The sequence below is a fragment of the Euphorbia lathyris genome, chromosome 9 (assembly GCF_963576675.1).
Source record: "Euphorbia lathyris chromosome 9, ddEupLath1.1, whole genome shotgun sequence".
Taxonomy (NCBI): domain Eukaryota; kingdom Viridiplantae; phylum Streptophyta; class Magnoliopsida; order Malpighiales; family Euphorbiaceae; genus Euphorbia; species Euphorbia lathyris.
Window position 1 is genome coordinate 75,186,403 of NC_088918.1, and position 17,686 is coordinate 75,204,088.

The 17,686-nt window shown below is 34.8% G+C and overlaps 1 protein-coding gene across 2 annotated transcripts in view; it reads right to left on the reverse strand.

Annotated features, from left to right (window-relative positions):
* Positions 1 to 527: 527 nt before the first annotated feature.
* The window catches only part of LOC136205900 (succinate-semialdehyde dehydrogenase, mitochondrial), a 30,266-nt gene continuing 13,107 nt past the window's right edge, over positions 528 to 17,686 (reverse strand). For both annotated transcript variants that reach the window (XM_065996748.1, XM_065996749.1), the window contains exons 7-21: positions 17,129 to 17,191; positions 16,929 to 17,039; positions 10,391 to 10,456; positions 10,184 to 10,261; positions 10,007 to 10,084; positions 9,139 to 9,205; positions 7,598 to 7,683; positions 7,429 to 7,461; positions 7,314 to 7,346; positions 4,419 to 4,519; positions 2,900 to 2,985; positions 2,284 to 2,390; positions 2,108 to 2,185; positions 1,234 to 1,280; positions 528 to 759 (exon numbers count right to left, since the gene is read on the reverse strand). In XM_065996748.1, the coding sequence (XP_065852820.1) occupies positions 1,242 to 1,280; positions 2,108 to 2,185; positions 2,284 to 2,390; positions 2,900 to 2,985; positions 4,419 to 4,519; positions 7,314 to 7,346; positions 7,429 to 7,461; positions 7,598 to 7,683; positions 9,139 to 9,205; positions 10,007 to 10,084; positions 10,184 to 10,261; positions 10,391 to 10,456; positions 16,929 to 17,039; positions 17,129 to 17,191 (1,026 nt within the window). In that variant the 3' untranslated portion in view covers positions 528 to 759; positions 1,234 to 1,241. The remainder of the gene's footprint in view (positions 760 to 1,233; positions 1,281 to 2,107; positions 2,186 to 2,283; positions 2,391 to 2,899; positions 2,986 to 4,418; positions 4,520 to 7,313; positions 7,347 to 7,428; positions 7,462 to 7,597; positions 7,684 to 9,138; positions 9,206 to 10,006; positions 10,085 to 10,183; positions 10,262 to 10,390; positions 10,457 to 16,928; positions 17,040 to 17,128; positions 17,192 to 17,686) is intronic.

Sequence of the window (17,686 nt, forward strand, 5' to 3'; positions counted from 1 at the left end):
TAATATTAACAGGAGACTCAATGTTTTAGAGCATGAAACTGATATTAATAAGAAACTCAATGTTGAACCATAAATTCACTCCAAAAATACCTCAAAAAAAGAGAATTAACACACTCATATAAGAAACCATATAGCGCTCTCATAATGTGAAATATTTAGGAAACCTTTCATGCCCGTTTATTTGGACTTTGACGCCAATATTTGCGAAGAAGAACTCAACATTAAACCATAACTCTAATACCATGTATACAAAAACTGAACTATTTTAAAAGATACCACAAAGGAAGAGAATTACCTCTCATATTTAAAGAGTCAAACTTCCTAATTAGCAAAGTCGTATACTTATAACACTCCCGCGCGCTCAATTCATTTGAAGCGTTAAACTAAATTAATATTAACGAAAGACCCATGATTGAACCATACTCAGATAAAATGTAAACAAATGTTTAATTCACCCGAGAAGATAACTCAAAAGGGAGAAGGTTGTCTCAGAGCCGTATAGCTCTCTCATTAAGCAATATGGAATATTTAACAAAATTTATGGCATTTTTATTTCATTTCAAATAGTTGAAGGATCATGGATGCAATTTTACCAGCCTGTCAGGAATGAGGGAAAAGGCATTATCATACAGCAGATCACGTCTTTCAGAAGTCCTTCAGTTTTGCACTTTATTTACAAACTTAGAAACATTTCTATGCCTAACTTTTATTGCTCAAAGCAGCAAGTCTCTCTTGCCAAAATGACAAGCCGCTGAGTACCTACATATATGCAAACAATAGGACATAAATGCTACTAAAAATTAAAAGCCATAAACTACAAATTTAAACCCTGTATTATCGGAAGAGAGCGGATTTAGTCTCTACTTACAAAACAGTACAATGTTAAGCCTAACATTTATAAGATGGTGCAATTTCAAGCCTCATTAACACAAAATGAGTTTTTTCCATTAATAATAATGTGCAATTAAGTGGCCAGAACACTTGAGGGTGATCAGAACATGAAATTGCACATGGAAAAAAAAACTCATCTTCCATTCATAGATGAGGTTGGAAATTGCACTGTCTTGCAAAAGTTGGAATTTAAAATTGTACTGGTTTATGGTTTATATATGAAGGCTAAATCCGCTCTCCCGATGCCACAGAGCTAAATTTGTAGTTTATCCCAAAATTAAATTTTGAGTTGGGTAAAAGGAACTATAGGAGCAGTAGTCATAAGGTTGGCAGAGTTGTTACCTTTCATCTCACTCTCTGTTCATATCTCCTAAGCATACATATTTGACCTGTGCGGTATAAACAAATAGGGATGAATACATGGCATCAGAGATTTTTCATGTAAAGCAGAAAGCTATACAGAGGATGATGGTGTCAAAATTTGAACCCTCATTCAATTGCGTAATACGAGTTCTAGAGGGTGAATTGCAGACCGTTCCTAAACTTTGGATCAGGTTTCACAAAAGCTAAAATTAAACTTTAATTTGTTGCAGAAAAACCAAGAGATTTTAATTTCATTGCATGGAAATCAAAGTCACCAGCATTTAAAACCCAACTCCCTCCACCAAAATGCGGGTTAATTATTAACAGTAAATCTTAAATTCTTAACAAAAAAATCATCAATGTTTAACTTCAGTTTCACCCATCATCCTTTTTCCGGAAACTAGCGAACACATTCGCCGGAGATGCCATATGGATGACATGTCATCAAAAAGTTCCCGAGTAAAAAATAAAAAATTATTTTTTACCATCAAAATTTCACCAGAGAAACTAAAAATATAAAAAATAAAAAAATAATAATTCACTTGGCAGGACATCTCCAGCGAATGTGTTTGTTGGTTTCTAGATAAAAAGACCAGACCACATAGTTAAAACAAGGTTAAACCACGATGGCTTTCTCGTTAAGAATTTAAGATTTTTAAAATTTTTGTTCCATTCAATAGTTTGAGGACTATAGATTTCATCAACTCCCAAAATGCTGAGCTAGCATCAGTGCCACCAAGAAAATTTAATGGTTTTTGTAAAAACTGACTTAAAACTTAAATTTTGTTTCTTGTTTTTCATAAAGAATTACATAAGAAGTTAAAATGACATGGCTGTTGTGAATAATCCCTACCTCCAGATAATCATCCATCCCATATTTTGAGCCTTCTCGTCCTAGACCAGACTGTTTAACTCCTCCAAATGGAGCCACCTGTATCATATGTAACATGACTCAATATTCTATCATACAGTTACTATTTGTTATGCTAATCCAAGAAGAATGTAGTGTTCTGTGTTTGTTTGTCTCACCACCGTCGAAATAAGTCCTTCATTGACACCAACAAGTCCATACTCGAGAGCTTCTGCCACGCGCCATGAACGTTGAATATTGTTTGTAAAAATATATGCTGCTAGTCCTGCATCATTATAAAGGAAAGATACTGTAATCTTGTATCCTAAAATACAATTAATTATTAAATGCAAATATCTTGACAACGAAATACAGAGAATATGACCCGAGGAATAGGTAGTATGCTGCAAATTTAGGCAAAAATATAGAAACTAACAATGATTACTCACATTGACGAAGAAATTCTAAAATTTTAATTTGTGCTGGAACAAAAACACTCAAATTCCACTTTTTATAGGCCAAAAAATTCTTTCACAAAGTAATCCATGTGTTTCAGGTTTATTGGTTTTGTAATGAAAAGTGTAGGGTTTTGTCACCTCTCCAACAATCTCTCCATTAGGTAGGATTTTATTGGCCAAAGCCCTTATTTGTTGAGGCGAAACTGATCCAATTCGGAGTTGTTGATGTTTATACTGATCGTTCATAGAAGAAAAATTCTGATTCATAAAAACTAAAAAAAGAGATGATACACATTTGTTGTGTGCGTGCACTTTATGGATGGCTGATAAAGAATACCTGCATTGGTATTATTAGCAAGGCGAATAGCTTCTGCCTCTGTTTTGAACCGCAACAATGGTGCCACTGGTCCAAAAATTTCCTCTCTGACATAAGATAAGAAGCATGTATTACTCCCTATATTGTTCCTTTCCTTAAGAAAGCATTAACATCTAACTAAATTATGTACTTTCTGCACTAACCGAAGTTGTTAGAAGTTTTACAGATTTAAATGATGACATCTGCATTCAGTAAATGCACATAAACACTCAAACGAAAGCATGCAATTCTAAGCAGCAGAGAAATGACAGCCAACAAATAAGTGAAAATTCTAGAACCTAGTGAAAGAAACATTAGTATGCATGTCCTACTCTGTCTCGTTGAAATTACAATGTCATAATTTCAAGAGTAAGCATGCTTTTCCAGATAGATCATTTTACAGCCAAAGTTTGAGAGATCAAGTTTGGCTTGTGGCAATGAAGAATTCGTTATAGGGAGATATCAAGAACGAAGAAGAAAAATATATAATTCTAAAATATTGCAGCAACAGCATCTAATTGCTATATGACCCTGAAGACACAAGCTATAGACTGCTCCAGTCATTTATTCTGCACTTTGACAAATTACACTTTCTGCTTATACCTAGGATAATCTAATTCTTTTTCTTATTAGGAAAAAAAGTTTAAGTAAATAATCTAATTCTTTTACCTTGGTAATTGCACCAATCTTATTCCTTTAGGGGGAAAATAGAGGGAAAAGGGCTTCAGTTAATAAATTTAGTGAGCTGCTAAATACCGCCCCCAAATTACTTATCACCGCTCCCATTTGGACTTTTTTGCCCTTCTCATAATTTTAATCAAAAACTAAAAATTCTCTCTCCAAAATCATAAACCCGAACAACAATAATTGAAATTATGAAAATAATTGATGTGTGACAACCCGACCCCCAAAAATGGATGATTACGAGTCGGAAACATTAAAATTTACATTTTTTATCAAAGAACTCATGAAAATAATACATATTTTTCATGACGATTTTGCATTTTTCGTCACAAAAAATTGGAGAGTTTTGCATTTTTCGTCATAAAAATCGAACGATTTAGTATTTTTCGTCACTAAAAATTTTATGATTTTGCACATTTCAAAATTTGGCCTAAATGGATGCGCCATCCGCCCCCACCATGGGCCAGGCGGATGCTGCATCCGTTTAGGCCAAATTTTGAAATTTTCTCTCAAATTTTTCTTCCCCGTTTTGAAATTTTTTTATGCAAAGGGCAAAATTGTCCAAATGGGGGCGGTGATAAGTAATTTGGGGGGCAGTAAATAGCAAAACCCTAAATTTATGCAAATCAATAATTTGGTCATTTATTAGCCACGAGTCCAAATTGCTAATAGCCTGGTATTGAACCCATTGTGATTGACATTTAAGGCTGAAAGTATCCTGTACAGACTATTTTTTCCTCTTCAAGGGCCAGAACTTCAGTAATGCAGTTAAGACATTCCAAATCATTTCAACAGTATTTTCCTTTAACAAAATTACCTGGATAGACTCATCTCCTGGTTAACATCGCCGATTACAGTAGGCTCATAGAAAGTCATTCCAAGGCTATGCCTTTTTCCCCCAAGAAGGACTTTTGCTCCCTTAAAGAAAAGTTTTCATCAGTTAAGGTCATACCATATCAAGTAATCATATGAAAATTAGATGCCACTTAGTTGAAATACCTAAAGTTCAAACATTTCAAACAATGAAGTAAAAGAAAGCAAAACTTAGCAAAGCGCATTAGGAAAGAGATGCAGAAATTAAATCGAAGTGTAGTTTGTTATAAAGTTTAATTCCATGCTAGAAAGAAATCTGCAGCCTTTTTATTCTTTAAAAATGATTCCATGCACAGAAGTTAGACAGCAAATAAGAGAGAAATGTCAAAGTAATGATACAGGCATACAAGCACAAAATTGCATTTGTTCAAGCACCAGAAAAATGGTAACTGTGAACCAATGTATGTATAGATATAAATTACCCTCCACTTGGTCATTAAATTCCAAGTGACGCTGATTTGAATTTTAGGACTGTATCTTAGGAAAAGAACTAGATTAGTTCATTTAAGTTACTTGACGTACTTCGGTTAGAGCAAGGAATTTTCATGCTATTAGTATCGGCTATACAATCCAATATTATCCCTTGGATAACTGACTAATGAAAATGAAAATCATTTTTTCAATATTCGAAATTAAATCAACAAATGGGGTTGCCAAGATTCGAACCCTTGATCACTTGGTCTAAGAGGCACTGGTACATTTCATGGAACCAATTGGACTAAAAGCTTCAGCTGATAGTTAAAAGCCTAATTCATATTAATATCCGACAGCAAGGAAGCTTACAAGTTCTAGGAGTAGCAATCCTTACAGTACAATTTTCATATTTTGCCTTTGCTTATGATCAAACCTTTAGAATAATCAATGGCATCCAAAAGTGAGAAGAATGTTTCATCACTCTGAAAATTAACAACGCTTATCCAAGACAAAGCTACATAACATATCTCAGTGATTCTTAAAGGATAGATAAGAAATAATAATATAGCAATCAAATACCTAAAGAAAGTGTGATCTAAGAGAATAAAGGGCGCATCCGGCATAAGCTTTCAAAAAACGAGACATGGAACCTTGACCAGATGCAATAACAGAAAGCTTTAGGGGGGAAGAAGACATGCAAAGACAACATGAACAAGATCAGGGTAAATGCAAATTTGAGAAAGCAATAGTGTTAGAAAATTTGTAAGACGTCATAGTAGACCAAAATTAATACCGATACATTTCTAGAGAACTTAACTTACTATAAATAATAGTGGTTGCTTATACAAGAACACCATTTTCCAAAGTATTTTTAATGAACCCAAGAGCAAAATCACACTCGAAAGGAAGTAAATTTTATAGAACCCACGCGTAAAGTACATCCAAAATTAGTATGTCTCCAGTAAGAGTATTTTGGGAATCAATGATGAGTTTAGATAAATCAAACCTGATCTCATGTAGCCAAACACCATTGCATCCAATAACTAGTAAGAAGTTTGAATCCCTAAATAAATAGTCCACTCGGTATTTAAGAAAAATAATAAGATCTACCCTGATAGAGAACGGCCTAACACTGCAGATATACTAGATCAGGATACCACTAAGCCTAAGCAATACAGTCTATGTACATAGGAAACACACGGAGCCTAATGGGGAATTGACTAGATTGTTAGTTATGGGCAGGGGTACTGAGGAAAAAAATTAGTTATTACCCTAGATGGACTGGAAAGAATCTAATTCTGTTATATAGCATTTTTTCTGTTTCGAGAGAGGTAGGCTGAATATAGAGTTTTTCTGCTGCATTCTATTGCAGAACTCTTATCTCTTATGGAGAGGGAAGACTGTAACCTTCCTGTGGGGACTGATACCTCTCAATCTAGTGTTTCCTTACCATTTGCGATATAGTATACCTGTTGTGTTCTTGTTACATTGTTTTTCTGTGTCTTGTTTAGATCATACACTTTTGGTTCATGGAATGGAATAGAATAGTATTACCAAAAAATAGAATAGGTATTCTTTAGAAACAACTATTCCTATGTTTGGTTGGTGGAATAGAATAAGATGGAATAGCTAGTTTTGTAGTTCAAAAGACAACTTTACCCTCAACGGTAGTTTCTTATTTATTTTAAAATTTTAATTATTACCCTCAATTATTCAATTAATTTAATATACATTATTTAAGGAAAGCAAGAAAAATGGTAAAAATTGAAAAAAAAAAACCCGGAAAGAAATGTGAAAAAACGTAAAAAAACACAAGAACGATTAAAACGCAAAAAAAAACAAAAAAAAAATGCGAAAACTGTAAAAACGCGAAAAATTCAAAAAACGGAAAAAACGTTAAATGTGAATTTTAATTATTACCATTAATTTTTCAAGTTTTTTCAATTTTTTGTGCTTTTCTGCTTTTACCGTTTTTCGCATTTTTTCCGTTTTTCGCATTTTTACCGTTTTTCATGTAAAATATGAAACAAATAATCAATAGATATGAGAGGTAATTTTGGAATAAAAAAAAAATTATTAGTTATGGAATAGCTACTCCTGGCTTAAATTCCACCAATTGTGGAATACAAATTCCATGAAATAGCTATTCCATAAAAAAAAAAATGAAACAGGGATTCTCTAGGAATAGCTATTTTATTCCTCCTCTAATCCATGAACCGAACATGTCGTACATATCTGTCACAATTGCTTATATAACATAGCTTCACAGTAAAAGGAGATAAGGAATCACTTAAAGAAAAAAGAACAATAACAAGATGAAGCAAGCTAGAATACATAGACATACAACTAAACCAATTGATTTATTTCTGAATTATATGAACAATATTGTATTGTATAAAAAACAGCATGAGCAAATAAGACGAACCTTTGAGATGGCATCCTGAACACAGGACTCAACCTGCAAGCCAGGATCATAAAGGTAACAAAAGGTACAAAATTACATTTAGAAAATAATAATAATAATAATAATAATAAATAACCTTTTGCACTGCTGCTTCATTAATTAATGGACCCTGTGAGGAAATCAAAGTAACGGTTAAAACTATTAGCATTGGGCTAAAACCCCTTTCAAAATTGCAGAGCAAGAAACAATAATTTCAGGTCCAAGGAGAGAAACTAAAACGAAAACTTGCAGCATTAGAACTATACCTGTGACACACCTTCACCAAAGCCATCTCCAACTTGCAAATTCTGAACAGCTTTCGAAAAAGCCGCTGCAAATTTGTCATAGATGCCTGCACAAAGATGTTGATATCATAAAGGAAAGCATATCATTTCCAAATGCAAACAGGAACCAGATACTAATAAGAGTGATACAAGAAACATATGAAATTCCAATTTTGATGATAATTGAATTGCTGTTGGAAGTTCAGATATCTTTTCTGCAGTCAATTTAACAGCCATGGAAAAAGAGAAACAAACACCATGTCTTTCAGTTCCTTCAGTTAGAAAAAGAATTGATGTTTTGGTGTTTTCAATTTTTCAGTATGAAATTATTTTTTTTGCTATTCTGTTGGTTGAAGCCAAGAAAATAGAGTAGATAGGTAAAATGAAAAGGCTGACAAGGAGAAGTTAGTCATTTCTTCTTTTTTACGTATCTCTAGTTTAAGCTCTAACTAATTTCTTTTCTGTAAGACTTTGGGTAAATGGCATAAACATAGTTGTTAAAGGCGCGCCTCAAGGCTCAGGGTATTGAGCCTTGAACCTAGAAGATGAGGCTCTGTACAAAAGGCTCTCACCTTGTGCGCCTGGGAGCCTGGAGCCTGGTGCGCATGGCGGTTTTTACTTAGGTTTTTATTTTGATTTTTACAGTTTTCTCTAAAATAATTGTTTGATTAATCTCAACTACTAATGTAACTTAAATAAGATTAATCTTTTAACCCTTAATTTAAATAAGAATATCAAGAGTCTCAATCATAATTAAATATATAAAAAATAGAGAAAGATTAGGAGAAGAAGTCACGTAAAGAAAGAAGTATCCTCCACTTCAGGCAAAAACGAACTTCCACAGAGACAGAGAGTGAAGAAGAAACATAGTGATGATCTTGATGATGATTATTATTAGTTTTGTTGTGCGTGTTCTTTTTTATTGACAATGAGTGGTTATTAGTTTAGTAGCATTAGTTATAGTTAGGTATTTTAGGTTAAGACGTTAAGTATATATTAGTGTCACTATGAAGTATGAATTTAATTTGGTGTTTTTGACATTTATGATTTAGTATTATGTTTTTATGTGGTTTTGTTTTGTTTGTGTGGTCATAAGTGTTTTTTTTTTTTTTTTTGTTTATGCTTAACTAGTAAAAGAGTATATATTTTATTTTATTTTATGCGCCTCGTGTTTCTAAGGCGCGCACCTCGCCTTGCGTCTTGAGCCTAGGCTCCAGAACCCCTTGGAGCCTTAGCGCGCCTTGCGCCTTTAACAGCTATGGGCATAAAGAAAGGGATTTTTTTGGAAGAAGGCATGAATTGAAAGAGAGAGATGTGCCATTAACCGTGGTTTTTCTTTATCCTATTGCCTACATGAGGTAAAGATGAGGCTGTCATGTTAAATACTGATTGTCGTATAAGAAATTACAATGACAAATACAACATATTTTGCAATGATACACTGACATATTTACCACATTTACTACATAAAAATTAAAAAAATAATCGAGCAAAAAGTTGCAGTACTCTAGTTCAGTGTCTACCTTCTTGTACAAGCAATCGATTAGCACAAACACAAGTTTGTCCACTGTTACGAAACTTCGCATCAAGCTGCAAGATTTTGCATGAAATTGTGATAAAATAAAATGAAGCAACAAGAAACACTAATCAGAGATAAAACTCTACAAGAACTGAACTAATGTCTCCATTGTCAGTAAGTGTATTCAATTCACTGCATGAAGAGCCATTCCAAAGTGACCCACTCTGTGGATTATACTACCTCCAAATATCGAATAATCCATTTTGTTCTCAAATCTAAAAAATCCAGAGCAGCAGGCAAAGCCCGTACAAAGAGGCGTTGTTCCTCTAAAAGGAACTCCTCCCCCATCCACGAAACAAACCAAAGGCAAGAGAAAGGATGAGCACACTCTCCTACCGAAAGAAGAGCGACAATTCAGCCAATTTCATGATGTCATCAAGAACTTTATCTAATTCTAGTAATAAGAAACTGAAGTAGCCAGTCGACAAATTTGTAATCATTTATTTTTTTTCTCTATAAAACAATAAAGCCTCTACAAAAGGTATAATCCATTCTCAGTTGATTGATAGAATTTGGACTTCTAAACCTCACACTAAAGATACCAAACTGCATTTGTAATAAAATTCCAAAGTGCATCTATTAATATCTGACATGTGAATATTGGATTCATTCAGCTGAAGACTTCAAGTCTTGAATACTATTAGAAAAGTTACTCGAAAAAAATCATGACCTAGGTGTTCCAATGAATTTCTGCGTCATAAAGTAGCTAATTAACGATTGGCATCATTGTCACATGAAATAACATTGTAGTTATGAAGATGCAGGTTGGGGAAATAGAAACGAAATTCTAGTATCAATAGACGACATCTTACCGATCCTTTCACTGCCACGTCCAGGTCTGCATCATCAAATACTATGCAGGGTGCATTACCACCAAGTTCCAAAGACACCTAAAAGATATCAAGTCAACAAGGCTGATGCCTTATGATGAATCTTAAGAATCTAACTTGTGATTTTGGATATTCAATCAACTCATGATTCATGCATACCCTTTTAACAGTCCCAGCAGCTCCTGCCATCAACTTCTTTCCCACAGCTGTTGAACCTGTGAACGTGATCTTTCTCACCTGAATCAACAACATAAAGCAAGGGCACATCATCATTGAACCATTTTCATATCTGTTTTACCCAAAAGGAGATTACGTCTTGATATAAAAAGCCAAAAAGTAATCACGAAAACGTATTGGATTTGAAACCTCTGAACTAGCAAGTAAAGCATCTCCAATATCAGCAGCTTTCCCCATGACCATATTTAAAACACCCTAAAAGATAAAAGATTGAACCATTAGGAATACAAGAAACAAAAGTTTCTGTTTAAGCTTGCATAAACAAGTATCATACATCATTTTACATCTCTAACACATTTTAAATGTGAGACTTGGAAAAAGAAATAATGATTTGGATACATCTTCTGTTGATTTTGTGACCATGTTCATAGTTATCAAAGGCACAAAACACACAAAGCTTCTGGAGATTAGGAGCAGGCATAAGCCTGAAGAAGTGATGTACATAATAAATAAAATCACGATCTATCTCCGCGGCATAAAACAACTAAGCTCGTATGATATACTAAGGTTATAAATAATATAAATCATGAATAAAACATAACTAATGCTTTTTTTAAATCCAACTCAAAACCTAAATCCTCCTGTGTTAGTTATTAAGATGATAACTTTGTTATAGTAATAATCTCTAAAGCAATCATAAGACAGCTACTCATCAAGCTCAACATAATCTTCTTCTTCTTCATCATTATCAAAAATTTCATCATCTTTTTCTTCTCATAGTCTTGAGATGAAAATTTTCACCATCTCCAAGTAATAGATGATCCTTGGCCCTTGTCAAGGTTCCTAATTTGGGGTTGACTTAGGGACTAGGCTGTAAAATTAAAATTAGGAGTAGATGCTACCTTGGCTACTTGCTCTTTTTCACCTTTTTACCAATGATTGAATTTATAAGAAGACTTCGCGTGAAGGAACCCTTCTATCTCATAAAAGTTCAATTGTTTATTGTGTGCTTGTTTTCTTGTTCTTTCCCCGTTCCTTAAATACACAGCATTTAGATAAAGAAAAAGATAAACTCCTCTCTACTAAAAGAAATGACTTCCACCATTTAAAATTACACAGAGTGATCACACCTGAAACTGTATAATTCCTACAAAAATCAGATAAGACAAAAGCATAACGAACAACTAACATAATAGACAACATCAAAACATGACAAACGAACAGACAACATAATCTGGAAAATCACTAGATAATCATTTATACTTCATATAATTAAAAAATGTTATTTGTTCAAGCACAAAAGGTCAATTATGATGAATGTGCCACACATCTTCACACAAAGGATAGATAGGAAAGAGACCCTTCTAAACTACCAAGTCCTTTGGAAAAAAAATCAGTGTTCAGACCCCTTGTTCCTTTTCATTAGTCCTATTCTCTTCCAATCTTTCAATTCTTTGTTTTCCCTACTCAATTCTTTGTATTATTGTCTGTATCACACAAACTTTTACTGATGCCGTAGCAGCTCTAATCATTTCCAGATGATGCAATTCCACTTCCAGTGCTATGTAGTACTACCCCATATCAAGGAAGATCTTATCACTTGCTTGGCAATAAGTGAACTTGCTCAAGGTGATAACTCTTCGAACCTGAGTTGATACTAATCTATTGACCCGACTATTTTAACTTTTCTAACTACACAACTTATTATCAAGGGAATGGAAGACCATATTGTAAGTTGTATTGCTTCATGAATACTCCCCAAGCTAATTCTGCACTGTCTTAGTCCAATTTAATAAACCATATTTGTGCATCTTCTTGGAAGTGAATCACAACTGTAGATAATAATAATAAAAGCTATTCTTGGCCCTTAACTATCAGCTTAAGCTTTTACTTCAATTGGTTCCATGACATGATATCAAAGCCTCTTAGACCAAATGGTCGAGAGTTCGAATCATAGTTATTAAAGGCGCATGGCGCACTAAGGCGCAAGGGGTCCTGGAGCCTTGGCGCATGGCGCACGGTGATGGCGCGCGCCATAGCGAGACAAGGCGCACTTTCAAAATTAAAAATTATAAACTATAAACCTAACATAAAAATGCAATGAATACTAAATTATGAAAATATCTTAAGCATAAATAAATTTTAAAATGCAAAATAAACTCCACATTTCTAAGATAAAGTTGAATACTAAATCTGTAGACTTCTGTTGTTTCAATACGTAGTGTTTTCTTTCTACTAGACTTCTTCCTCTTATAAAATACAATGACTCTGTCTCTTCCTCCTCAAATCATGAACATACTATGTCTCTTCCTCTTCAAATCATAAACGTACTCTGTTTCTTCCTCTACTAATAATAAACGTATAATCTCTTCTCTTCTAATAAATGTATAATCTCTCTCTCTCAATAACTTTTTTTAATAAAAAAAGCCCTTAACTGCCAAACATTCCAGAAAACTGCCTCTAACTGCCAAGGCGCGCCTTGATGCGCCTTTGGCAACTGCTCTTGGCGCAAAATGGCGCACAATGGCGCAGCAGGCGCGCGCCATGGCAGCCCCATGGCGCTAAGGCCTGCGCCTGGTGCGCCATGGGCGCGCCATTAATAACTATGGTTCGAATCCTGACAACCCCATTTATTGATGGAATTTCAACACATAGCATGCACGAGTGTACGTACCAGTGTTAAGAAGACCGAAGAGTTCCCTATTATGATTGGAGTGCATCAAGGTTCCGCTTAAGCCCATTTCTTTTTGCCATCGTTATGGATGAACTAACGAGTTCACTTCAAGATGGTATACCATGGCGCATGTTGTTTGCAGATGATATTTTGTTGGTTGATGAGACGAAAGAAGGTGTGGAGAGGAAGTTGGAACTATGGAGACAAACTTTAGAATCTAGAGGCTTTAAGTTGAGCCGAAGTAAGATAGAATATTTGGAGTGTAAGTTTAGCGACGATAGGAGTAGGGAGGCAAGGACAATCACCCTAGATGGGAGAGTTGTTCAGGCCTCAGATTGCTTCCGGTATTTAGGATCCATTATCCAAACGGATGGAGAAGTAGATGGAGATGTTGCTCATAGGATTAAATCTGGTTGGGCGAAGTGGAAGAGTGCTATGGGTGTCCTTTGTGACCCCCGCATGCCTAATAGATTGAAGGGAAAATTCTACCGCACGGCAATCAGACCAGCATTGTTATATGGTACGGAGTGTTGGGCAGTGTCACATTCATAAAATGTCGGTGGCGGAGATGCGTATGTTAAGATGGATGTGTGGTCATACGAGAAAGGATCAGGTGAGTAATGAAATAATTAGGACAAAAGTAGGGGTTACAACTATTGAGAATAAAATGAGGGAAAACCGACTAAGGTGGTTTGGCCATGTAAGACGAAGAGCGCTTGATGCGCCAGTTAGGAGGACTGAAGAGTGGCAAAGGGACGTAGTGGTGAGGGGTAGGGGAAGACCTAAGCAAACTTGGAGGAGGGTGATCGAGAGTGATATGAGTTTATTACGGATTGAGGAGAATATGGTAGTGGATAGGTCGGAGTGGAGGGAGAGAATTTGTGTCGCTGACACGACTTGATTGTACAGTTTTATATGATGGTTCATGTTAGCCGATCCCGAATCATTTCGGAACTAAGGCTTTGTTGTTGTTGTTGTAGGATGGGCATGTTGTACACGCTTCAATCAAGGGGCATTCGCGTGCCACACTAATGGATCAATTGCCCATCAAAACAAGGGAACTCCAATTTCAAAAATCCCGGAGCATAATTTTCTGTTATCTATATTTTCTTCTAGATGTAGTTTATCTTCCAACAAATAAGGATAACCCAAGTCGTAATCCTAATCCTATTATGTATTTGATTGGACTTCTTAATAACCATCATTCAATTACTAGTAGACTAGTAGAAAGTCACCTAAAGAGTGATTATTTTGTCATCTTTTATATTTTAGGATCTTCAACAATTTTAGGGTTTTATTTCTCAATATAACATATATTTGGTCTTCGTCAAGTAAAAGTAAGAACCTAGGGTTCTACATCACCACTTTTCTAAGGATCTTGATTTCAATACCACTCCCAAGTTCATATCCATCCAACCTGAATGCATTTTCCATGCGAACCAATCCATCAAATAGAGTTGATGATTCTTGTCAATAAGCCTTGAACCATTTTCTCCTATTATCTCTCAGCCTATCCTTGATCCTTTTGGTACAAAACTACTATATCCTCAAACTGCTCGTTACACATAACAAGTCAATGTAATAAATGCATAGCATGCTTAGTGACTATATGCTGCTACAAGACAACTATAGCTGACTAGCATAGTTGTTAAAGGCGCGCCTCAGTCAAGGCTCAGTCTTGAGCCTTGAACCCAGAAAACGAGGCTCCGTACAAAAGGCTCTCGCCTTGTGCGCCTAGCGGTTTTTACTTAGTTTGCGTTTTTACTTTTACCCTTTTTTTCTAAAATAACTGTTTGATTAACCTCAACCGCTAATCTAATTTAAATAAGATTAGTCTTAAAACCTTAATTTAAATAAGAATATCAAGAGTCTCAATCATAATTAAATATATAAAAAATAGAGAAAGATTATGAGAAGAAGTCATGTAAAGAAAGAAGTCTCCCTCCACTTCAAGCAAAAACAAGTAAAGAAGAAACAGAGTGATGATCTTGATGATGACGATTATTAGTTTTTGTTGTGTGTGTTCTTTTTGACTGACAATGAATAGTTATTAATTTAGTAGCATTAGTTATAGTTAGGTATTTTAGCTTAAGACGTGTTAAGTATATGTTAGTGTCTATATGAAGTATGAACTTAATTTGGTGTTTTTGACATTTATGATTTAGTATTATGGTTTTATGAGTTTTCTTTTGTCCGTGTGATCATAAGTGTGTTTTTCGGTTTATGCTTAACTAGTAAGAGAGTATATTTTTTTTATTTTATGCGCCTCGTGTTTCTAAGGTGCGCGCCTCGCCTTGAGCCTTGAGCCTAGGCTCCAGGACCCCTTGGCACCTTAGCACGCCTGTGTTGGGAATAAAGTGAAAAATATTCCGTGAAAATAAGGACAAGCAAAATAATCAATAAAAATGACACCGAAAATTTAACGTGGTTCGCCCTTATAGGCTACGTCCACGACCAAGCTCGAGAGTAAATTCTTCCATTATAAAATAGTAGGCGTACAAAGAGGATGTTCTCTAGGAACTTTCTAGAGTTACAATGAGATAAAACCAAAATAGTAGCACTCAGGTATTTCCCGAAAATATCCAAAATAATTATCTTACTATTTTGTCTCTCCCCAAATAATTAGACTACCCTCTCAAAAACTCTCTTAATTCTCCAATTTGAAAACTCTCAATCTAGCAAATGAATTTTGCTCTCTAATTTCTTGATGCTTTGGAAAGCATATTACATGGCTATTTATAGCCATGTAATGAACCAATTATTCAACAAGTAGTTAAATAATTAATTGTGGGTGCCTCCTTTTTCAACAATGGAGGCACCGATTTAGACTTTCATTTTTATATATTTAAAAAAAAAAAATACATAAAGACAAAAGCTATTAATTGCCCTCATTAATTGGGCAGTAACTAACACCTTGGGCCTTTAACAACTATGCTGACTAGTAGGGCTGCTATGTTTCCTTGATATAAGGAGTGGTGTTAGGAATGTCGTGTATATATATAGTGCTCTTAAGTAAAAGATATTCAGGTAGGCTCTTAAGCTACAAGGTATCTCATGGACTACTCTATATTTTCATGGTATCAGAACCTAGTAGAGTTTTTGGGTATCTGTCTTGAAATTATTTTCAATTTTTTACATAACAAGCCAATGTAATAAACGTATAGCATGCTTTTTGACTATAGGATGCTAGACAACTATAGGTGGCTAGTAGGGCTACTAAATTTCTCTGATTTAAGGAGTGATTTTAGGAATGTCTTTCTGAAGTAAAAATGTAGGCTCTTAATCTACATGGTCTCCCATGGACTTCTCTATATCTTTATGGACTAAAACACTGCTATTGTAAACTCTGATTCCACAAACATATATTCCCACTCAAATAACCCCCTACTTTGACACACAGCTGTTGTGGTTCCTAGTTAGAAATCATGTTAGGCGTCCATCGACTCTACCATCAAAAGGAAGAGTAGTTGCCAGCCTCAGTTTGATGATATTCTCCTTTTCTTAGCTTATCATTGAAAGTGTAACAAGGTCTCATTAGGGTTCAGCAAGCAATTCATGACGTTCAAATTTTCTGAATTCATTACTTGCTTCTTTGCTAATAGATAGATACAGCAGTTACTCAATATGATACAACAGTTACGCGAGGAAAAAATGCCCACTACCAGAACAAATTTATATATAGCATATGTATTAGGCTGACAGCTGAAACTACTTGAGTACTAAACAAAATAGACAAAAATTACTGTAGAAATTATACAACAAATAAGCATAAAAGAGAACAAAAACTGACACATCCCACAACATAAAGTGGATGCTAATATTTATTCATTGCTCGAACGAGATTTTTTTTTCAACTTTACAGTTTACCAAAAAATAGATGTGAAATATTTGCAGAAGGCAATAGTTAGTAAGGCTACCTACTATAGAAAGTTTAGCCAATTCAACATCCTGTCAAGTATCAAACCATTATATTTCAAGCAATTGTTATTGAAAGAGGCCTAACACTATAACATTACTTCCACTATGATATATGAAATTTTGAATAAGAATTACCGGTGAGATTCCTGCTTGAAGGGCTAGCTCTGCTGCTGCCAAGGCGGTCAGAGGTGTAAGTTCAGAGGGCTTCACAACCACTGTACAACCACAAGCAAGGGCAGGACCAACCTGGGCGATCAAAGAAAAAGTTATCTCTTGTACGTATCTCCTAAAGCCAGCAAAAGAATATTTGAATAATCATTCTTAGTTCAACGCACCTTACGAGTAATCATGGCCAAGGGAAAATTCCAGGGTGTAACTGCTCCAACAACACCAACAGGCTAAAACATGTGTGAAACCATATGATAAACACTAGCATCAAAACTGATAGCTTTGCAACAACCAGCATTAAGAAATAGAGAAGACAAGCAATAAGCTTTCAACAAGATTGTACTAAGCATATTGGCAACATGATTAACACCACTCAATCAGATTTCTAGACCGCCATACAGATATAGTCTGTAAGATTATTATATATAGAACACCTACCTATAGCAAAATATTAGAGCACAATTCTTTTAATTCAAAAGGTGGGCCACAGGTATAGAATTATGAACTGCCACAAATAATTTCAGAACCTTTATTAAATACCTCTACTTTTAGTAATAGCCATGTGCTTTCAAGAAAAATAGCTAAATTGAGTAAATAAAGGAAAATGAAGAACTTATAAGTAGGGCAAGCGTTGACAAAAAATTCCCATGGCATCTTTTTTAATAGTAACGTCCCGCTTTAAGATTATGTTTTCAATGACACTTTAATTGTTAGCTAACCACACA